The sequence below is a fragment of the Muscardinus avellanarius genome (assembly GCF_963383645.1).
Source record: "Muscardinus avellanarius genome assembly, chromosome: 1".
Lineage (NCBI taxonomy): Eukaryota > Metazoa > Chordata > Mammalia > Rodentia > Gliridae > Muscardinus > Muscardinus avellanarius.
Genome location: NC_137786.1, coordinates 103403888 through 103427114, shown reverse-complemented (window position 1 = coordinate 103427114; position 23227 = coordinate 103403888). Strand labels below are relative to the sequence as shown.

General features: G+C 51.0%; 1 protein-coding gene across 22 annotated transcripts in view; it reads right to left on the bottom strand.

Annotated features, from left to right (window-relative positions):
• Positions 1-23227, bottom strand: part of LOC308274983 (protocadherin gamma-C4) — a gene marked incomplete at both ends in the record, with an annotated part of 798148 nt that overhangs the window by 2974 nt on the left and 771947 nt on the right. For 20 of the 22 annotated variants that reach the window (XM_080712992.1, XM_080712987.1, XM_080712983.1 and 17 more), the window contains 2 exons: positions 2280-2368; positions 11846-11904. In XM_080712992.1, the coding sequence (XP_080569118.1) occupies positions 2280-2368; positions 11846-11904 (148 nt within the window). Of the gene's footprint in view, positions 1-2279; positions 2369-11845; positions 11905-15276; positions 17737-19596; positions 22039-23227 lie in introns of those variants that run through there. The other 2 variants (XM_080712993.1, XM_080712982.1) reach the window with 2 other exon arrangements.

Here is a 23227-nt window from a genome sequence, read left to right as displayed (position 1 = left end):
TAGTCCAAGGAGGCACAGAAAGGCAGCGAGAACGAACCAGGGCCTCCTCTCCTGGGAAGTGGCCAAGGAGGCCTGATGAAGCTAGAGCACAGCTGGTGGGGCTGCAGCCAGCAGCCTCCTTTGGAGCACACCTCCCCTAAATGTTTATTTAAAAAGCCTCCCAAGGGTCCCTCTTACTCTCCCTCTCACCCCCTGAGCAGCACGCGGGCCTGGCTGGCTGCTCTCCAGAAACCTCTCTGGTTCTGGGGTGAGGGAGTGGGTGTGCAAGTGAGAGCAGGGCCTGACCCTGTCTCCTCCAGCCCAGAGTCCGCTCTCCAGGGCCCAGGCTCTGTCTCGGGTCAGGCCCTGTGTGGGCCGGAGGGTGGAGCCCTGACCAGGGAGCGTGCCAGGCAGGCTGCAGTGGCCCAGCTCCAGGAGAACTTCTGGGAGAATTTGGGGCCATAAATACTGCTTCCATTTCTGTTTTTAACATCTGGATTTAGGCTTAAAAGCCAACTTTCTGGCCTTAGGGCTCAAGGCCACAACAGCTAAATAGACCTGTTTACTCCCTCAAGAGCTGGACTTGGCCTCTTCCCAGACCCAGCAACCTGCCCCTTAGACTCAGTTTCTGGCCTCTCTAGGATCACAGCCCCACCAGACCTGGGACAGCTCTGCCTCTGGCAGCCCCACCACCTCTCCCTGCTTCTGTCCTTTCACCAACCACTGGCCTGGCCCCACTTAACCTCACAGACATCTAGAGCAGGCCTCAGATACCAGCAAAGAAAAGTGTAGGTGTCCAGTTACATTTGGATTTCAGGTAAACAAGTCATTTTCTTAGTAAGGTCAGTCTCATGCAACATTTGAGATCTACTTGTTCAGCTAAAGTTCAAATTTAACTGGGCACCTTGTATTTTATCTGGCAACCCTAATCTGAGAGAATAATGAAGGTTATTAAGAAGAGTTCAGCCCCTAGACCTGGTCAGCTACAAGGGAAACTGAGGCTGTATCTAAAGGTAGCCAGTCACTGAGGTGACTGAACTTAGGGCATGAACTCAGGAGTAGGGTTGGACTGGAATCACAGGCGTGCAGCTCAAAACTGGGGACCTAATCACTTGGGTGTAAGTGACATCTCACACCCCTTTTGTCAAATGTAAATAACCATACCCGCCTTGGAGGACTGAGAAGACTGATATGAGGCCCTTAGTTTGTTTAGCCTATGCCCTGGCACAATTATGATTATAGCGATGCTGGGATTGCTCCTGGTTCTCCACCCACAAGTCCTCCAGATGTGCTGGGGCAGGGCTCAGTTCGCTATAATAAGGCCAGTGTCTTAGCCCTCTGCACGCCTCCCTGTATGCCCACAGTTTGCTGCTCTGGAAGCTAATCTTTAATAATAGCCATTTTTCTAATTCTGCCTTTTATCTCTATAGGTCAATAAAGACAATGATTACTCAATTAAAGCCACTATGTTAGTGTGCCTTGCCAAACCCACGATCCATGTGCCCCTCACAGCATCACAGTGTCAATACTGTGCCCATTTCATAATAAGTGAAATTGAGGCCTCAAAGGGCCTAATGACTGACCTAAGGACTCATAGCTAAGTGGTGGCACCAGGATTTGAATCGAGATCAGCCTGGCCACAAAGCCTGTGCTCTTCAGTGCTAATGATATTACTTTGCTTACCCTGCTCAGGACCCTGTAACTCTTCAAGGACAACTACCACAGGCTCCATCTCTATTGCTTGTAGGCTCATTCCTAGCTTTGTGGGGAAAACCGAAGACTTCCTGGGGCATCAGGACTCAGTAAGAAAAGGAACCTTCTTCCTCTGGCCTTTTGCTGGAAATATCCACACCCACCATTACAGACCAGGAGCTTGTATGTGCCAGGCCCAGTGGGTTAGGCTTTAATTCTCACAATAACCTTTTGGAGTTACTGTCCAATTTTTCTTGGCTGATTTAAGAGATTGAGGAAATTGATCAAAGTCATAAGGATGGCAAATGGCAAAGCTAAGACCCGGCCTGTGCTGTCCCCATCCAGACCTAAACTGTGCCCACTACACCCACATCTCTTCAATGGATCATTACTTGTTTACTGTGCTTTGGGTATCCCAGCCTCCACCCCCAATCCCTCTGCTATTCTTTAACCCAGCTCCCTGTCCTGGAATCATGGGTCCTCTCTCACCAGCTGCAAGATTCCCTGAAGAAACCACATAGGTTGATATCCAGTCTCTGGCCAAAATGGCTGTGGGAGGCACCAAGCCCCACGTCTCCCATCCCACCATACATGTTCACACCACTTACCACTGGCAGAGGCCAAGATCATGGCTTGCAGCATCTCTGTGTCAAACTGGTTGTTGGGCCAAGTGCCGGTTTCATCACCATTTTGGGAGCTGGGGAGAAAGCGGTATGGTGAGCAGTGTCCCTGGCCTGCCCCGCCCATGTCTCTTCTGGCCTCTTCCCTGGGTTCCTAAATGTAGTGCCCTATCCCCACCTCATGCCAAGATCTTTTCCTTTGAGCTTCTACAACCTTTCAGAAGCCAAATCCCCACAAGTCATTTTCCTAAACCAGTTCTCTATACTGTCTCAAGTGCAGTTAATAAGCTGTATCCCAATCCTCATGAGAAGGTGGGCTTACTGTCAAGAGTGAGGATTCTCTCCCTGGATAGTGAAAAAAGGAAATGAGAGAGGCTGTCTCAGAGCATGAGAAAACCTGGGGAGAGGAGCAGGAGGCCCCAAGAGACCTGGAGGTGGGAAAGAGAAATTTCTGAGATTCAAATCTGATTGTTTCAGTGGCTTTCTAAGCCCTTGGAATAAAATCCATGGGTGTAGAAGAACCCACCCCTTCTATTTTAACAAGAACACCCACACCAGCTAGACTCAAACACTCTCTCATCAAACCTTCCCCAGGTACTTCCCTGGTCCTCAGCCCCATCTTGCTGCAAATCATGGACAGATGCTGATCCCTAGAATGCCAGCCCCTCCCCCAGCTGTTACCTGGTAACATGAATAACATCCTTCCCTCACCCCACCTGTCTGCTCCTCCAGCACAGCTACTTCAGTGAGGCGGGGACTGTGCCTGCCTGCTTCCTACTAAGGCACCTTGCATGAAGCCTGACACCTGGACCCATTAGGGTTCTTAGAAGCTCCATGTGTTGAAAAAACATGAAGAGATTCATAGTTTTAAAAAGTGTTAAACTAGCCGGGAGTGGTGGTGCACACTTATAATCCTAGTATTTGGGAAGCTGAGACAGGAGGATCACAGTTCGCAGACAGCCTCAGCTACTTAGTGAGGCCCTTTGCACCTCAGTGAGACCTTGTTTCAAACAAAAGGATAAAAAATAGGGCTGGAAGTGTAGCTCAGCGGTAAAATGCTCCTGGGTTCCATCCCCAGTAACACACACACACACACACACACACACACACACACACACACACAGTATTAAACTATAAAAGAACCACAGGAATTCCAACACAATTTGGATTTTTCCCACAGCAACAATTTCCATTCCTTTTCTTTATTTGAAAGTTCAAGAGCTGGGTGTGGTGGTGCACACTTGTAATCTCAGCATTTGGGAGGCTAAGACAGGAGAATCGTGGTTCCCGAATAGCCTCAATTACTTAGTGAGGCCTTCTGCAACTTAGCCAGATTCTGTTTCAAAATAAAGAATAATAAATAGGGCTGGGGTCATAGCTCAGAGGTAGAATGCTCCTGGTTTCAATCCTCAGTACCAAACAAACAAAAAAAATTTTTTTTAATTTGCAGAGGGGTACGCAGCCCTGGCACATACATGCAGGCTGACTACTGACAGCATCTAGCACAGAGAAGTTCCTTAATAAATAGCCTGAATGAATGGGAAGAAGTCAGGGGAGAGAGTTAGATCCTTATGAGATAAAAAGAAAGATTTGGAAATATGCAAAGGGCCACAGCATAGTGTGTGTGTGTGTGTGTGTGTGTGTGTGTGTGTGTGTGTGTGTTTGTGGGTGAGCATTTAAATTTTTTTTTATATTCTGCTTATGTGTTCCCCTGATCTGGAGTTCCTCATCCCCAAATAGATGGGCTGGGTCTAAGGCTCAGAACAGAGCACACAGCTGCTGTGTAGCAACTCGACAGTGTCACAGCCAACATAAAGTTAGGGAAGGAGAGAAAAGCAGGAATTTCATTCCTCCCTTCCACAAGTGGAAAGAGTTGGAATTCTGTGCCTACTTATTCAATTTATTGAGCAATAACTACGCTCCAAACATTGGCCTAGGCGCCAGGGTCATGGGTATGAATATGGGAGAAATAGTCCATCTTTATGGTGCTAATGGTGCACATGGAGAAGTCGGTATTAAGTGATTACACAGTGATTTAATTGCAATTGTGGCAAAGCAATAGCATAAGAGCAGGGGCTACCAGAATGTGTAAGGAGAACCCTGACCTGGCTGCAGTGAGAAAGCTAAGTTAGTGTAGGTTTCTCCAAAGAAAAGATACCAAGTTTAAGTCCGAACAGATTATCCAGGGGACTTGCAGGAAAATACCTGCTGGCTAGACATATTAGGGATGATTGAAAAGCACCGCCTGGTAATCACTGATGAAAAACAGATTCAGACAAACTCATCAGTGAATACTAAAATACAAAATTATGGGTGAAAAGTTGCTACATAGCTCAAAGTAACATCTACAGATTACTTATGAATCATAGCCAGGTAAAATGGCACTAGTACATAGCTCACAGGTAGAATCCCCTGGGTTCAAACCCCAGAACCACATAAAAAAATAAATAAGTGAATAAAAATTAAAAAGCAGCTGAGGCCAGGCGTGGTGGCGCATGCTTGTAATCCCAGCATTTGGGAGGCTGAGACCAGAGGGTCACGGTTCGCGGACAGCGTCAGCTACTTAGTGAGAGCCTCCGCAACTTAGTGAGACTCTGTTTCAAAATAAAGAATTAAAATAGGGCAGGGGGTGTAGCTCGGAGGTCAAATGCCTCTGGGTTCCATCCCCAGACCAACCCGCAAAAAAAAAAAAAAAAAAAAAAAAAAGCAGCTGGGTGTGGTGGCCCATGCTTGTCATCCTAGTACTTGGGAGGCTGAGACAGGAGGATCACAGGTTTGTGGCCAGCCTCAGCTACTTAATGAGGCCCTCACAACTTAGTGAGACTCTGTTTCAAAATAAAGAATAAAAAATTGGGCTAGGGGTATAGAATGCCCCTGGGTTCCTTCCCAGTACCACACACACACACACACACACACAAAGTTAGTATTGGTTCTCATAATTTTTTTCTCTCTTATTTCTACATGGGCATGTATTTTTTATAAGCAAAAAATAATAATCTGCTCTTCATTTGCTGAATGTTCAATCTGAGAGAGCAGGAATACAGAGCTGGGGAAAGTTGGTGTGGAGCCTTGGAAGGAGAACAGGGTGGGGATGTAGGGGCAATAGAGAGGCTCAGTCTGGCAGCGTCTGGAAAGAACTGCAGGGTAGGGCCCAGGTTAGTGCCTAGAAGGAGAGAGGGCTTGGCAGGCTCAGAGCTGGGATTAGAAGCCAAAGAAGCCGGCCTGGTGGCTCCCGCTTGTAATTCCCGCACTTGTGAGGCGGAGACAGGAGGATCGCACAGGTTTGAAGCCAACTGTGCTGGCTTAAGAGACCCTGTTTCCAAATTTCCAAATAAATAATATTAAAAAGAGTCTGGGAGTGTAGGAGTGTAGCCCAGAGGTAGAAGGGTTTCCAGAAACCCCAGTACCACCAAAAAAAAAAAAAAAAGAGAAGCCAAAGAGATGAGCTGAGAAGGGATGGTGGGGGAGCAGCACCTGGACACCTGGCGGCAGGACTTCGGCACAGTCGCTTCCCCTTCTCCCAGCAGTGTGACCTAGTGCTGGCTGGAACTGGAACCAGCTTTACTGAACAAGTCGACCTTGACCCTGTTTGGAATCTGGTGTGCCAGACTAGATGGGCTGAGGGCGGTAGGCGAAATAGTGTGTGTGGGGCAGGGAGCAGAGAAGCAATGCAGAGCCATAGCTGCACCCCGGCTTACACTGAGTAGAAGGACAAGCTCCTCTTCTTCTTCTTCTTCTTCTTTTTTTTTTTTTTTTTTTTTTTTTTTTTTTTTTTTTCAGTACTGGGGATGGAACCCAGGGGCATTCTACCTCTGAGCTACATCCCCAGCCCTATTTTTTTTTTTTTGAAACAGGGTCTCACTGAGTTGCAGGGGGCCAACCTAAGTAGCTGAGGCTGTCTGAGAACCATGACCCTCTGCTCTCAGCCTCCCAAATGCAGGGTTTACAAGCTTGCGCCACCACACCCGGCTGACAAGCTCCTCTTCATTCCCTCATTCCAATCTGCTCATCAAAATAGCCCAAGGAGGGCCAGGCATGGTGGCGCACGCTTGTAATCTCCGTGCTTGGGAGGCGGAGACAGGAGACCTTTTTTCCAAATTAAAAAAAAAAATGTATAAAAATAGGTAGGTCTGGGAGTGTAGCCCGGAGGTAGAAGGGCTTCCAGAAACCCCAGTACCACACACACACACACAGACACACACACACACACACACACACACACACACACACACACACACACAAATAGCCCAAGGAGTTGGGTGTGGTGATGCACGCTTGTAATCCCAGATCTTGGGAGGCTGAGACAGGAGGGTCCAGGTTAGTGGAGAGCTGTGCCCTCCTCCTAGAGGGCTCTTCCATCCTGTCTTCAGCTGGTTAATGTATGCGTGCGCGGCACTAGGGATGGACCCAGGGCATTGAACCTCTGAGCTACACCCTCATCCCGGTTGTGTGGGGGGGGGCGGGGGAGGGGGTACTGGGATGGAATCCAGGGGCTTTTCTACCTCCAGGCTATACTCCCAGACCTATTTTATACTTTATTTGGAAACAGGGTCTCACTAAGTTGCTAAAAGCCTCACTCAGTAGCTGAGGCTGGCTTCTAACCTGTGCGATCCTCCTGTCTCAGCCTCCCAAGTGCTGGGATTACAAGCGTGCGCTACCACTCCTGGCTCTGGTTTTATTTCTTACTTGGAAACAGGGTCTCACTAAGTTGCAGAGGGCCTTGCTAAGTTTCTGAGGCTGTCCTCAAACCTGCAATCCTCTTGTCTCAGCTTTCCAAGTACTGGGATTACCAGCATCTGCCCCCCACACCTCACGGGCTTCAGTTAGTTCATCTGTATGGTCTTTCAGATCTCAACACGGCCTCATTTCCTTCTGGGTATATCCTGCTCCCTGACCAGGTCCAGATTTTACGATCTCCCTCACCACAAGGTGCTGCTTTGCACAGCACTTAGGACAGCTACAGTCCTGCATTTCCTTTTGCAGTTCTTTGGTTGATATGTTTCCCTCAGCATACTACAAACTCCCTGAGAGCAGGGACCATGTCCCTGCTCATGTGCTTAACTCTCACACATCTGACCCCTGCCTGGCCTATAGAAGGTGCTTACTGTGTTTGTGTGTTTTTTTGCTTGTTTTTGTGGTAAAAACCCAAAGTCCCTCTACCACTGAGCTGCACCACCTGCCCTTTTTTTTTTCTCCCTTTTCTTTCTCTTTTTTTTTTTTTTTTTCCCTTGAAAATGTCACTAAGTAGCTGAGGCTGTCGGTGAACCTGCAATCCTCTTGTCTCATCCTCCCAAGTACTGGGATTACAGGCAGGCACACACCCCCACCCCCGCTAGTTTACTAACTATTGTATGAATGAAAAATGGAAGCTGAGCCGGGTGGTGGCCCATGCTTGTAATCCCCGCACTTGGGAGGCTGAGACAGGAGGATCGCACAGGTTCGAAGCCAGCCTCAGCTACTGAGTGAGGCTCTCAGCAACTTAGTGAGACCCTGTTTCCAAATAAAGTATAAAATAGGTCTGGGAGTGTAGCCCGGAGGTAGGAAGCCCCTGGGTTCCACCCCCAGTATCACCGAAAAAAGAAAAAAACAAAAGAAAGAAAAAGAAAAAAAGAATGGAAGCTGAAGTTGCTTGACTAAAACTCCAACTCCTGTGTCCTCACGGCCTCTCTGGAGCGGAACTGGAGCTGTTTGTCTCACTCACTAAGCAAGTTGACTATGGAAGGGGGAGCGCTTGGGCTTTCTCCTCCAGCTCCCAAGAGCTTCCCCATAGATTCCAGGTCACTCATTTATGAGGTCACTCATAGGTGCTCACCCCAGGGAGGGGTGCAGGAAGGCAACTGGTGGTTTTCAGGGCCAATGTGTGGCCTGGCTTGCGGGTGAGCAGAGAAAACACAATTGCCCAGTTCTTCTAGCCACAGCTCAAATGTCACCTCCTCCTATGAACTTCCCTGAGCCCTCTTCCCCATTACACTCACATTACCTTCTTCTTTCTATAACTTCCTGTGATTTGCAACTAGATTGTGTGTTTGTATGTGTGTGGTTCTAGGGACTGAATCCAGGGGCATTCGACCTCCGAGCTACAGCCCTAGCCCTATTTGTGTGTGTGTGTGTGTGGGGGGGGTCTGGGGATGGAGCCCAGGGGCATTCTACCTCTGAGATACACCCCCTGCCCTATTTTTTATTCTTTATTTTGAAACCAGGTCTCACTGAGTTGCAAAGGGCCTCACTAAGTAGCTGAGGCTGTCCATGAACCGCGATCCTCCAGTCTCAGCCTCCCAAATGCTGGGATTACAGGTGTGCACCACCACGCCCGGCTTTACTTTTTTATTCATTATTTTGAAACAGGGTCTCACTGAGCTGCAAAGGGCCTCACTAAGTAGTTGAGGCTGGCCACAAACTATGATCCTCTTGTCTCAGCTTCCCAAATGCTTGGGTTACATGCATTCACCACCATACCTGGCCCCCTAGCCCTTTTTTATTTTTGTTTTGAAGCAGGGTCTCACTAAGTTGTTGAGACTGGCCTCAAACCTGTGATCCTCCTGTCTCAGCCTCCCAAATCCTGGGATTATAGGCATATGCTATCATGCCCTGCGCTAGATTTTTTTGTGTATATGTGTGGCACTGGGGATTAAACCTAGAACCATTCTACCTCTGAGCTATACTCCCAGCCCCAGTTTATTTTTATTTGGAAACAGGGTCTCACTAGGTTGATGAGAGCCTCACTACTTGCTGAGACTATCCTAGAACCTGTGATCCTTTTGTCTCAGCCTCCCAAGTACTGGGATTACACAAGCATGTGCCACCACATATGTTTTAGATTATCTTTTTTTTTTTTTTTTTTTTTTGGTGGTACTGGGGTTCCTGGAAGCCCTTCTACCTCAGGGCTACACTCCCAAACCTATTTTTACATTTTTTTATTTGGAAACAGGGTCTCCTAAACCAGCGCGCGGCTGGCTTCGAACCTGCGTGATCCTCCTGTCTCTGCCTCCCAAGAGTGGGGATTACAAGTGTGCGCCACCATGCCCGGCCTACATTATTTTTTTAAGTGATTTTTTTTTTGTCTTGTTTGTTTTGTTTTTGGTACTGGGGACTGAATCGAGGATCATTCTATCTCTGCGCTATACCCCCACCCCGCCCTTTGTTGTTGTTGTTTTGAAACAGCATCTCTGTAGGCTGCTGATATTCTATGTTGCTGAGGCTGTCCTTGAACCTGTGATCCTCCTGTCTCAGCCTCCCAAGTACTGGGATTACAGGCGTGCAACACCACACCTGGCTTAAAAGTATGATTTGTTGTCAATTTTTTCTCCTCTGTTGGCCTGGGAACCTATGAGTTCAAGGATTATGTCTTCTTGTCCATTTTTTTTGTGTGTGTGTGTACTGGGGACTGAACTCAGGGGTATTCTACGTCCAAGCTACACTCCTAACCCTTTTTATTTTTCATTTTGAATCAGGTTCTCCCTTGATTGTTAAGGGTCTTGCTAAATTACTGAGGCTGACAGTATACCTACAATTCTTCCAAGTAATGGGATAACAGGTGTGTATCACCATTCTGGGCTTCTTGTTCACTCTCGAAGCCCAGGGATAGAACAGGGCCTGGCTCAAAGTAGATGTTTAATTATTATTTGTTGGGTGAATACATGAATGAATGAATGAATGAATGACCTATGGGGAGACTGGCAAAGCCAGTGGGGAGAGGGTGATGACAGGGACAAGGAGGGACGGGAGCAGCCTGTGCCTCCTGGGTCCTTGCCTTTGGCCCCTCTGGGGAAGTGCTTTGCATTCCTGCTGCTATGACAGGACCATGCCTGCCCAGGCGCTGGAATCCACGCTGCACTGCGTGCCAAGGCCTCCTGGGTTCTGGCAGTGAAGACTTAGTGGTGAGGAGCGAGAGAATGGAAGCGCAGAAGCTCAGTATGTCAGTATCTGGGTAACAGGGGTGGGGGTGGGGGTGGGGTGGCAGCCCCAGGCCCTGCCTCTCTCCCTGGGATCTTTGGACTGACTCCTCCCAGCTCCTGGCTTCTACCAGGGAGGCCTGGCCCAGAGCCCATCCCACACCCCTCAAACCCACTGAAGGCCTTTCCGCTCAAGTCCCCCCACCCGCAGGGGGTTCCGGTCTCAGCAGGAATTCAGACCAGATTGAAATGAGCAGCAGGGGCGGCTGTGCAGGAGGGTGCGTGGTGGGCAACAGGGATCAAAGGCGCTGTGTGAGGGGGAGGGGCGCTGGGTGTGCTGGCTCGCCCACAAGCACAAAGAAATGAGACCCAGAGACGGGGCTCTGCAAAGGACAGGATGAAAGACACACAGAGAGGAGAAAAATGTGGGACAGAGAAAGAGATTCAAAGAAGCAGAAAAAGATCTGGAGACCGACAGACAGACAGTGAGGCTGAAAACAGAGGGGAAAGCAGAACTCACAAGAGACAGAGGAACAGGGAGGCTGGTGATAGGACACAAGGCACTAGGAAATGGTGGGAGAAGGCAACAGAAAAGAGGCCAAGGACAAGGGAAGGGAGGCAGGGACGAGCCTAAGGGGAAGACAGGTTTATTCATTCCTTTTGCATTTGGTGAGCGCCCCCCCCACACACACACACATAGAGTGACAGGGCAGATGCAGTGCAAGTAGACACAAATGGTAGGCACCCAGAGGCAGCAGTAAATACAGGACCTAACCGGGCGTGGTGGCGCACGCTTGTAATCCCAGCATTCGGGAGGCTGAGACAGCTTCAGCTGCTTAGTTAGGGCCTCTGAAACTCAGTGAGACCCTGTTTCAAAATAAAGAAGAAAAATAGGGCGGGGGTATAGCTCGGAGGTCGAATGTCCCTGGGTTCCATCCCCAGGCCCTCAAGAAAAAGAAAAAGACAGGACCTGAGCTAGAGACTGAGAAGGAGAGGGAGAGCAAGATTCTACACTGAGACAGAGACTGATGGAGGACACAGATATGAGAGGCAGTTGCAGAGACACAGATTGAGAACGAGGGGGTGGAGGCAGAAGCCCCTGCAAGCAGAAAGGACAGGGCCAGTGGGGGCCATCGCAGCCCGGCCCTGGGGGGGGGGGCGCTGATCCCTCTCCAGCTGCGCTGTCTCCATCTTCGCTATCCCCCAGCTTCCTGCGTGCCCCTTCTCTGCCTCTGCTCCTGCTGGCAGCTCTGGAGCTGGGAGGAGGCTCTGGCTGCCGACAGCTTCCTCCTGCTCCTCCTCTTACCCCATGTTCCTTGGCCAGAGCCGGAGAAGGGAGAAGCAGGCGGTAGCCAAGTATAAAAAGCCTGCCCTCTGTCCAGAAACCAGCCTAAGGGCATCCTTTGGTCCCACAGAGCCCTCCGGAGATAGAAAAATATACATGTGGTGAGGAGAAGTGAGGAATGAATGTGTGAATTCAGCTTCCAAACAGGGTAGATGCCTAAGCCTTCCCATCCCCCAACACACCAAAACCTCCCTGAAATTGCGAACAGAGGGAAGAAGCCATTCGTAGCAAATGCTGAGCCCTCCCCCATCTTCTCCCACGTCATCACTGAGAAAATGCCGCAGAGAAGAGGGTGGGCTGGAGAATCAGTCACCTACCCGCTGGTGCCGGGTCTCTGGGCCTGAGAGAAACGCCAGTCCGTGTTGGGCGGGGCTTGCTGTGGAGAAAACAGAGGGAGAAGGGCTAAATACCCCGGAGCAGTCAGAATGTCACCTAAGCCTCTGGGAGAGGGCTGGGAGAGGAGGAAGGGAGTGGGCAAGAGAAGGAGAGATGGAGGAGGGGCAAACACATCTCCAAAGGTCAAAAAACACAAAAAAACCACCCCGGGTCTTAGAGGTTATCCATACCAGGAACAAAAAGAAAATAACATTTCATTCATCACAGTGAGCAAGCCTAGACTCCTTTGCTGATGAAATGACTCCCGCGCACTTAGCACATCCAAGCCAAAATTCAAAGACTGAAAGTGTCCTTTGTGGCAGTGGGGGAGGAGTGCAGAGAAGACTCAAAAGTGGTGAGGGGGCTTTGGATGAGAACCCCACCAGCCCTAGAAAGAAGCTATTCAGCTCCTCAGCTGGGAGCAAAGCACCCTCTTGCAGCAAGATGGCTGCTGCTCGGGTAACCCTTTCTATGCCAAGCTGTATGGTGACTCGTTCAGAGGGACCCACCTCCAGGCCCTTGGCTCTCAAGGATCTCTTCCCACAGCTAAATACATTATTAATTTAGGAGTCATGCCAGCCTGGGCCTTTACAAGAGATCCAAGCCCCAGGACACCTCTGACCCCCAGAACTCCATGCCAAACAGTGGACTGTGACTAAGAAGTAGAGAACAAGGCTGCTCTGTTTGGTACAGAGAAAATGACTGGGATGGAGTCCAGAGGGCTCAAGCTCCCACAGCCTCCAAGTGATGCCAACTAAGTGTTCAGGGCTCCCAAGGGGCTGATCCAGAGCCATCTCCCACCTGGCTGAAGGTGTGGGGCTCTGCCAGCCTCTAGCACCTGTCTCTCCCAGCCCAGGAATGTGTTATTGCATTATACACTAATATGCCACTCCTAGAGCCACATCCTCACCCTTCTAGGGTGTGCTGGTAATTAATTCTCACACTTGCTCCCAGGAGCTAAGAGTGTGTGTATCTCAGATATGCTGGGGAGAAGGAAGACCCAGGATAGCTAATGATTCACACTTAAAGTGCACAGATGACAGTGATGTGAGCAGAATCAGAAACCTAACATCCCTGGTGCTTCAGGACCACACACCATTTGCCATGAAGGGCACAGGTTGCCATGAAGGGCACAGGGATATCTGGCCCTTGGACATTGCATTCTGTGTGTGTGTGTGTGTGTGTGTGTGTGTGTGTGTGTGTGTGTGTGGTACTGGGGTTCCTGGAAACCCTTCTACTCCGGGCTACACTCCCAGACCTATTTTTATATATTTTTTAAATTTGGAAACAGGGTCTCTTAAGCCAGCTCGGCTGGCTTCGAACCTGCGAGATCCTCCTGTCTCCGCTTCCCAAGCGCGGGGGATTACAAGCGTGCACCACCATGCCCAGCTCATTGCATTCTTAAATACAAAAGAGTCTACATGGAAGGCAGGCGTGGTGGCGCACGCTTGTAATCCCAGCATTTGGAAGACTGAGACCAGAGGATCACGGCTCAAAGAGAGCCTCAGCTACTTAGTAAGGCCCTTTGCAACTCAGTGAGGCCCTGTTTCAAAATAAAGAATAAAAAATAGGGCTAGGGGTGTAGCTCGGAGGTAGAATGCCCTTGGGTTCCATCCCCAGTACCGCAAAAAAAAAAAAAAAAAAAAAAAAAAAATCTACATGGAGATTCAGGGACAGATGGGAAGATGGGGAGCTAGGTAAAATACAATGGCAGGTCCACATCTGTTCAGTGAGGGCTGCTGAGGGAGACTTTTCTTTACATGCTTCTCTAAAAGAGAAAGAATCCCACCTTTTCCCCATCCCAGCAGATGCCAACTTTCTCTTGTCCAGCTTTACAAGTTCTAAGTGCCAAGCCATTCAAAACACACACTCTGGAGTTAGACCTGGTTAGATTATCACTTTCTTTGTACTTGAGCAAGTCACATGACTTCTGTGAAACTCAGATATAAGATGGGATTGGGCCTATACAGCACGTGGTGGGAAGAGAAAATGAGATATTCTGGTTCTTTCAGGAGGTGAGTAACAAGGTGCTCTCAACCAGCTACAGAAAGCTCCTGGGAGCATTGTTTCAAACTCTAACCCTGATTCAGTAGGGGCAGGATGGAGCATAAACATATCTTAAATAAAAGCTTCTGTGTTTGTGGAAACGTGTGCTTCTTACTGTTAGAAGCTTCCCACCTATGAGGGCACCTCGGCATCTGGCCAGGCTGGGGCTTTCCATCTGCCAGAAGAGGAAGGACCTGACAAGAGTCTTTGGATATTTGGTTTCCCTCAAAGCCATGAACCAAGATGGTTGAAGACATTGTGGCCACCAAAGAGCCAAAAGGCTATTTCTGAGTATCTAGAATCAGAATATTCCAGGCCTCCAGTTGACAACGGGAAGAAGGGGCTGCTGGTGCACTCAGGGTCCTAGGTTGCCTGTCCTACCTACAGAGGCCCCTCACTGGCTCCTGCCTCACCTCTGGCCATAGGGGCTCTGCCCTTTGCCCACCCAAGGCTCCTGGGCTAAAGGGCAGCCACCCTCAGTGCAAGCCGGGGCCTAGTCTGGCTGCCTGGTGCCAGTCCCTCCTGCCCTGTTCCTAGGGCTTGCCTCAGCAAGGCTCAGGCCCTCTTCCAGGCCACGGGTCCCTCCAGGGTGAGGGGGCGGGGCTCTGAGTCCTCACCTGGCCTTGAGTGGCCTCGACCTGCAACCCTCACCAGGACGTCACAATAAACTGTGCCAGCTGAAGGTAATGTGCCGGGGGACAGCTCCTGTGAACCTGGCAGAGGACGGCTGGCAGCGAAAGGTGGTGTCCGCGCAGGCGCCTGTGCGTGTGCCCGTGTATGTGTGAGCGCTCAGGTGAGGCGGGCTCGTGCGCCCTGGGCCTGCTCCGCCCGGAGGACATGCCGAGCCCTGCAGGCCCAGGCTCCGAGGACAGGGGTGGTTGGTGGAGCCGGGATAGGAAGGCTGCCGGTAACAGCAAAGTCACAGATCGTGGATGGGGGAAGACACTGAAAAGGAAGCCTGCAGCCCTGCGGAGGCTGACAGGGTGTGTGTCTGTGACACCCAGGATCCCCGGCACCCGCAGAAACTGCTAGACATTTACCAGAAGCTCGGCGCAGCCCCAGCCTTTTCTGAGTGTGGCGGCGGGGTCGGCCCACCTCCCCTCGCCCCAATCACCACCACCTCCCAGTGCTGGGCACCCCACCCCGCCTCGACCACTTCTCTGTTTCCGCGGCGCAGTCAGTCCAGTGGTCGCGAGGATGGGGCGGCGGGCGCGGCCGGCAGCCGAGCCCGCCCGGGGCAAGCGGATGCGAGTCCAGTGCCTTCCGTGGGCCGCAGGCTTCTCCAGCGCCGCCCCCAGGGGTCGCCCCCGCGGCGCCCAGCCCTCACCTGGCTCCGCTCCCGCAGCGTATTAGAGCGGGAACGGAAGGCCTCAGGCTCCAGCGCCAGAGCCGAGGGCTGCTGAACGCTGAGCGGCCTGAGGAAAGTGAAGTCACTGCCGTCCGAGGCGGGTGAGAAGCACGTCCTGTAGCAATGGCTCTGTGAGGCTGCGGGCCGCAGCGTCACCTCCATGTACTTGAGCGTGCCGTCTGAGCTCACTTGCATGTTGGGGCTGGACTGCTTATAGAACTCCGGGGAGGGCGACTCCTGACCCCCGCAGCACTGGCCCCCACCCCGGGCCCCATCTGCGGGTCCCCGAAGGCACTTAGCCGACAGAAAGGTGAAGGTGACTAAGGATAAGAGACTGACGGTTGCTAGAGCCACAATGAGGTAAAGGGTTAGGTCTGACCGTTCCGGAGGGTGTGTGAGGAAGTCACTGGATTTGGGCATTTCCTCAGGGGTTTCATCCTCCAGAACCAGCAACACTGTGGCTGTAGAGGAAAGAGAAGGGTCGCCATTGTCTTTCACCAGGACCACCACCTGCTGGGTGTCAGAGTCATCCTCCAGTAAGGTCCGGGCTGTGCGCACCTCACCAGTGTGTGCAGACACGAGGAACAGTCCTGGAGTTGTGGACTGAGGCAGCAGGGAATAGGAGATCCATGCGTTGTGGCCTGCATCAGCATCCACGGCTGTCACCTTGGTGACCAAGGAGCCAGGAGGAACAGAGCGAGGGAGACGCTGTGGGGCTGAGCGCTCCCCGCCTGGCTGTGGGTGCAGCACAGCTGGAGCGTTATCGTTCTGGTCAAGGATGAACACGTGTAGAGATGTGTTGGCGTGCAGTGGGGGAGATCCAGAGTCTCGAACCCCCACCACAAATTGCAGCATCTGCAGCAATTCATAGTCAAAGGTACGCTGGGCAAAGACACGTCCATCCTCCGGGTTGACATACACAAAAGAAGAGGCTGGGGCTCCCTGAATTTGACTCCCTATGATGGAGTAGGTGAGGCGGGAATTATCCCCCATGTCTGGATCTGAGGCAGCCACAGTGCAGAGAAGGGAGCCTGGAGGCCGATTTTCTGGGATGTAAGCAGTGTAGAGCTGCTGGGTGAAGTGGGGTGCATTATCATTAACATCTGAAATGTTGATTCTGATGGTGAGCCTTGTGTGCAGGGGAGGTGAGCCAGCATCGCTGGCCAGCAGCTGGATGATATAGTGGGATGTGGCCTCGCGGTCCAACAGCTGGCTAGTTAGCAGTGAGTAGTGGTTCTCAGAAGGCTTAATCTGAAATGGGAGGTCTGCTGAGATATCCAGGCTTACTTCACCGTTTCTACCCGAGTCTCGGTCCCGCACGTTAAACAACCCCACAACTGTGCCCACTGGCGTGTTTTCCGGGACAGGGTTGACCAAAGAGGCCAACAGTACCTCAGGAGCATTGTCATTGGCATCCCCCACATCCACTTGAATCACACAGTGGCCCTCCATGGCTGGCTGGCCCTGGTCACGGGCTTTTGCATGGATTTCATAGAAACTTGATTCCTCGAAGTCTACTGGACCCATCACATGGATTGCTCCACTACTAGGGTCCAGGCTAAAAAGATTCCGCACTGACTCGGACGTATGGTCTCCAAAAGAATAGTCTAGTTGGCCATTGGTGCCTTCATCTGGATCAGTGGCATTGAGGTGGAGCAGCAGCGTACCTAAGGGTGCATTCTCTGGGAGTCCCACACGTAGAACTGAGGACTGGAAGGCAGGAGCATTATCATTGACGTCCAACACGATGACAGAGATAAGGCTGGTCCCTGAGCGAGCTGGGATCCCCCCATCCACAGCAGTGAGCACCAGCTGATGTCTTGCCTGGGCTTCACGATCCAGCTGCTGCTCTAGCACCAGCTCTGGGAACAGCTTCCCATCTTTTAGGGTCTTCACGTTCAGAGAGAAGTGGCTGCTGGGGCTGAGCGTGTAAAAGCTCACAGTATTGGTGCCCACATCCGGGTCCTGGGCGCTATCCAGTGGGAATCGTGCCCCAGGAGCAGCCGATTCCGAGATGCGCATCTCTCGCTCAGGAGTGGCAAAGCTCGGAGCATTGTCATTGAGATCCAGGATCTCTACCTCTACACGGATGAGCTCCAAAGGGTGTTCTGTCACCACCTGCACTGGCAGCAGGCAGCTGGTGCTGGCTCCACACAGACTTTCTCGGTCAATCTTGTGACTCACTGCCAGAGCCCCACTCATCAAGCTCAGGGAAAAATAGCGCCCATTCTCCTCAGAGCCCAGCCGCAGTCGGCGACTCAACAGATCTGTCACTTTTAAGCCCAGATCCTGAGCAACATTCCCCACCAGCGTCCCCGGCTCAGATTCCTCCACCACTGAGTAACGAAGCTGCCCAGACACCCAGCCCCAGCAGCACAAGGACAACATGCACAGCACTTGCCATTTCCCAGGGAGCTGTGGGGGTGTCTTGGGCCCCATGACCCAGAAGTCCCTTCCTGGAGAGTAACTGTCCTGTCTTCAAGGTAGACTCAGGGTTAGGAATGTAGCAGCTGAAATCTCTTATGTCTCCTTCCAGCCTCTTAAAAACTGCTCTGAGGTTTGCTTGCCTGCAGCAGTTCTTAGTCACCAAATGGCGGGGGTGGGTGGGGGGGAGGGAAGTTAAATGTGAGTGGAGCTGGGGAGCTGGAGGAGGAGAGGCAGGCATGAAGAGCAGATCCTCCACCTCGGCTCCGAGTTTGATTGGCCAAAAAGTCTGTCTGCTCTTAACCAATTATGAAGTCTCCTCAGTCCTGGAAACCTTGGGAACAGGCACTGCAAATCTGTGTCACAGAAACTTCCTACCTCCTCATTTCATGTTGCAGGTGGATTCAGCCCCCTTGGCAGCAAGGTTTGACAGCTCAGATGGTGCTCAACAGGAAAGACAAAGTGGTACAAAACTCCTCAGTGCTCTATCCCAGCAACTTCCTGTATGACTTGAGAAGCTTCCACTATCTTGCTTGAACCAACAAAATCCTGTCCTCTGGAAAAGGCGAAGCCCCTCCCTCTCCCAACTTCCCCATCACCGCCTCCCATCTTACTGGATGCTGCCAGGGCAAGAGAAAAGATTAGTCAGACCCCCTGTAAGGTCTTGGTTTGACTCTCCAGCAAAGCTTCGAGGAAAATCTCAGTGTTAGCAGATGGCTACAGGACAGCTTTTCTGAGATCCTGGATTCAAAATTTGGAATGAAGTCGGCATGGTGGCACACACTTGTAATCCCAGTACTTGGGAAGCTGAGACAGGAGGATCACAGATTCATAGCCAGCCTCAGCTACATAGTGAGGCCCTCTGCAACTTAGTGAGACCCTGTTTCAAAATATAAAGAATAAAAAATAGGGCAGGGAATATAGTTGAGGTAGATATAATATGCCCCTTGGTTCAATCCTCAGTACAGGAAAAAAAAAAAAAAAAAAGGTGTGGAATGATTGTTACAGTTTGTGGGTAAAAAAACATCTCTAGGATTGATTTGGGTCACCTGGAAGGGTGGCCAGAGGCCAAGTATAGCCTCTAGGTTTTATGGTTTCATCAAATTCAAGATTCTAAAGACTCCCAGATGGGCATGTGTTGCATGCCTGGTAGCAGGAGGATTACAAGTTTGAGCCCAGCCTTGGCAATTTAGCAGGACCTTGTTCTCAGAAGTAAAAATAAAAAATAAAAGGTCTGGGGATTTGGCTCAATGGCAGAGTGCCTCTGGCTTAAATCCCAATACACACACACACACACACAAAGACATGCAGAGTGGTTATCTCTATAAGTTCCTCAAATGTGAATCCGTTTTCTGACATTAATTTCATTTATGGCTTTTTCCCAAAGAGGTAATGAATGCCCCTCTGCTTCCAATCTACTGCATCTAGTTCAAATATCTGTAGGGACTTGAACCAAAAGACCTTTGATCTGTACCTCTCTGCTCCCTTGGCTCTCTCCTATTTTCGGCTCCTTGCTATCTTTCAAACAGAGAGTTCCCTTTACAATGGTGCATCCCACCCTCATGAGCTACTGCCTTCTATGCACCTGCATTCCATCAGCATGCTTCCAAAATGGCTTGGTTCTTGATCACCAACTACTTTTATTCCTTACTCTCAGATGTAGGCATAACCCATCCCAAGTGCTAATCTGTGACACATGCTGGTTAATTCACAAAACACTTCTAACACAGCATCTACCACATAGTTACTACTCACAAAAATGATGATGTCACTGTGGGCTCTTACAGGGAGGCCAGTACTCTTTGGGATACGACCCAGCCATGTTCCTGATTCAGAACAACCCTTAAGCATTGGCTGAGCCTGCAAAGATCTCACCTCTAGCCCATAGAGAAGATCAGAGGGTGGACAGCTTGGGCGAACAGGCTCCCCTGCCATGGGTGCACTGGGTGACTTCACCATCATGAAGCTGTCACTCCGAGTGGGTGCAGAAGCCAAGGGTGTACAGCCATGAGAGTGGCCTCCCACATCAACAAACTTGATAGGATCGTCTGACCCTAGCTGGATTCGGAGGATCCCATTGGAAGGAGGAAGCCCCTCCCTCCTTCGAGATCTTGTGAGACAAGCACAGGTGCCAGCAGGAAAGCATGTCACTCCACAAGCAGCCCCACGAAGACACTTAGAGAGTAATGCCACGAATGAGCCAAAGGAGACAAAGCAAATTGCAACTAGGGACACAGCCAAGTAGAGGGTCAGACGGGATTCTCCTTCCCTTGGAGCTGAAGATTCTCGAAGATCAGGGACAACTGGATGAGTGTCTTCCTCTAAGGACACGAGGAGAGTAACAGAGGTAGAGAGTGGTGGAGTACCACTATCCTTCACCACAATGACCAGCTTCTGTGGTGGGAGATCAGCTGGGATGGGAACAGCCGTCCGCACCTCCCCGGCATATCGAGAGATTGCAAACAGGCTGGGATCGGGAGCCTCCAGAAGCTGATAGGAAACCCAAGCATTGTAACCTGAATCCAAGTCCACCGCAGTCACCTTTGTGACTAGGTGGCCAGCACCAACTGATGGAGGCAGTGCTTGGGGACACAAGGAGCCAGGCCTGGCCCTAGGGCGGAGCACAGCTGGGGCATTGTCATTGAGGTCCAGCACAAATAAACGGACTGTCACAGTGCTGCTAAGAGGTGGGTTGCCCCTGTCCCTGGCCTGTACCTCAAACTGCAGGGTCTGAGTTTGCTCATAGTCAAATGACCGAGTAGCATGAACAGCTCCTGTCTGGGGGTTCAGAGAGATGAAGGAGGAGGCCGACACATCTCTATTTCTGGGTTCTAAGAGAGAGTAGGAGATAAGAGCATTCAAACCAGAGTCTGGGTCAGAGGCGGCAAGGGAGCAAAGCAGGTCCCCTGGGCGATTGTTCTCAGGAACAAACACCTCGTGTGACCTCTGGAAGAAAGAGGGTGGATTGTCATTTACATCTGAAATATTGAGAAAAATAGTCCTGTGGGTACTCAGAGGAGGGTTCCCAGCATCAGAAGCAGTGACCATGATGTCATAACTGGATTTGGCCTCCCGGTCCAGGGGCCCAGCAGTCACCAAGGAGAACTGGTTCCTGAAGGCAGACTTGAGAGCAAATGGCAAGTGGTCAGGGATACGGAGGCTCACGTCTCCATTTGAGCCTGAGTCAGGGTCCTGCACACTGATGAGTGCCACCACAGTGCCAGGTTCTGCACTCTCCGGGAGTGTCCCCAGCTCTGAGGTAACAGTGATGTGGGGGGCGTTGTCATTTACATCCAGAAGATCCACCCGAAGGCTACAATGTTGTTCCATGGCTGGAGAACCCCCATCACGAGCCCTCACATCAAACTCGTAGTAATTCTCACTCTCAAAGTCTAGAGGCCCCTGAAGGGTGAGCTTTCCAGTAGTGGGATGCAGGCTAAAGAGATTTTTCACACGATCAGGGGTGTGACCACTAAAAGAAAATGTGACGTTACCACTAGGACCTAGGTCTGGGTCAGAGGCATTGAGCTGGATGAGCACCATGCCAGCAGGCGCGCTCTCCAACACGCTAATCCTGTAGCTGGATTGCTGGAAGGCTGGGGCGTTGTCATTTACGTCCAGCACTGATACCCGGAGCTCCGCGGTGCCAGATCTCGGAGGGTTCCCTCCATCCACAGCAGTCAACACTAGGCGGTAGTCCGACTGCTTCTCCCGATCCAAAGGCTTCTCTAGGAGAAGCTCTGGGACTAGACTGCCGTCGCTGCGTTTCTTGACATCCAGTGCAAAGTGTTCATTGGAGCTCAGTCTATAGCTGCTGATGGAATTGCTTCCCACATCTGCATCCTGAGCCTTTTCCAAGGGGAAACGTTGTCCTGGCGGCGCTGCTTCCCCAATTTCCAAGTCCAGCTGCTGCCGCGGAAATCGGGGGGCGTGATCATTCACATCTACGATCTCTACCTCTGCTCGGTACATTTCCAAAGGCCCTTCGGTTACAAACTCCAGGGGCACGATACAGCTGGCACTGAGTCCACACAGTGCCTCTCGATCGATGGGATTCTTGATGAGCAGGGCTCCGCTGTCTAAATCCACACGGAAGTGTCTTTGGTTCACCTCTCCAGCGACCTGCAGCCTGCGAGCTGACAGACTCTCGGTATCCAGCAGGAAATCTTGGGCGACATTCCCTACAAAAGTCCCTTCCTGTGACTCCTCTGGGACTGGGTAGCGGATTTGTCCACAAACGTAACCCAGATGGCAAAAGAGGAACAAAAGGGTAGCCCCCCGCCAGATTTCTTCCCAGCTTCTCACCTTGCGGAGCATTGCTGCCGCGCCAATTCTCTACTCGGTCTGGAGAAGAAGCAGCCGACCCGCCCCAAACAGCCACAGCAGCTGGAGACACCTATCTCTCTTTCCCCCGCGCCAGTTCTGGCGCGGCTCGGCCGGCGCCGCAAGGGTTACGCGCGGTTTTTGCTGGTGGCGGGGGGCAGATTTGTCTGCCTTTCAACACCCGATTGGCAGACAGCGGCTCCTGGGCTCAGCCAATAGGCTGAGCAGAGAAGGTCCCAATAGCAGCAGGGTTAACGCGTCGCAGCTTTGGGGTGGGGGGAGGAAGCCCAAAGGCCCCCCCAAATAAGATAACCCCCCAACCTATCTTTTCATCTCCCTTCCTCACAACAGAATTTCTTTCCACAGATCACTACTTCTTTGGAGAGGCACACGATATATATGTATTTTTTTTTCTAACACACCAACTCGCCCCGCCCCTTTTCGGTGGGGAAAACAGCGACCGCCTGAGCCCTAGCAACCTGCAGCCCTCAGCCAGTAGCCGTTTCAGATTGGTCACTCTATTCAAGACAGCGTTGCCATCAACCAATATTCTAAATGAGTAGCTTCTGTCTCAATCTGAGAGGCAACAGCTAATTAGAAGCACTGCCATATACTCAAAACTTTGCCCCCTACAGATTTTTCAGAACTGTATCCCTCTTTGTAGAAAAGGCTTACACACTAATGTAGCCAATTAAATTTATGCAGCACACGTTTTTATTGTAACAGGAGGCACAGTGAAAAACAAACCTCTCTTTTTCAGACATTTGCTAATGATACACTGAATTACATTCATTGATTTCAAGGACAGTATGGAAACAGGGTGGGAGAGCCAGGAAAGAAAGACGGCTCCAAACTGCAAGAATCAGTGTCTGGGCGGTGCTAAGAACTAGATCACATAACCTGGCAGAATGCTAATGTTCACAGATTTAACAGCTTTCTTGAATAATTGGGATCAGCCATCGACAGCATTGTGCCTACAAATCCTCTTTATTTGACACTGTGGTATTCTTGATATGTTGTTAATTACCAACAGAGACCATTTCAAAAGAGCAAGCTTTTCACTTAGCCCCAGGGGACCTCTTAGAGCTGGAGACTTGATCTCACCCCACCCCCACCACCTTCCAGCCCTCCCAGTAGCCGGGCTCCTACCTTGCACCAGCACAGAAGCAACACATTTTACACT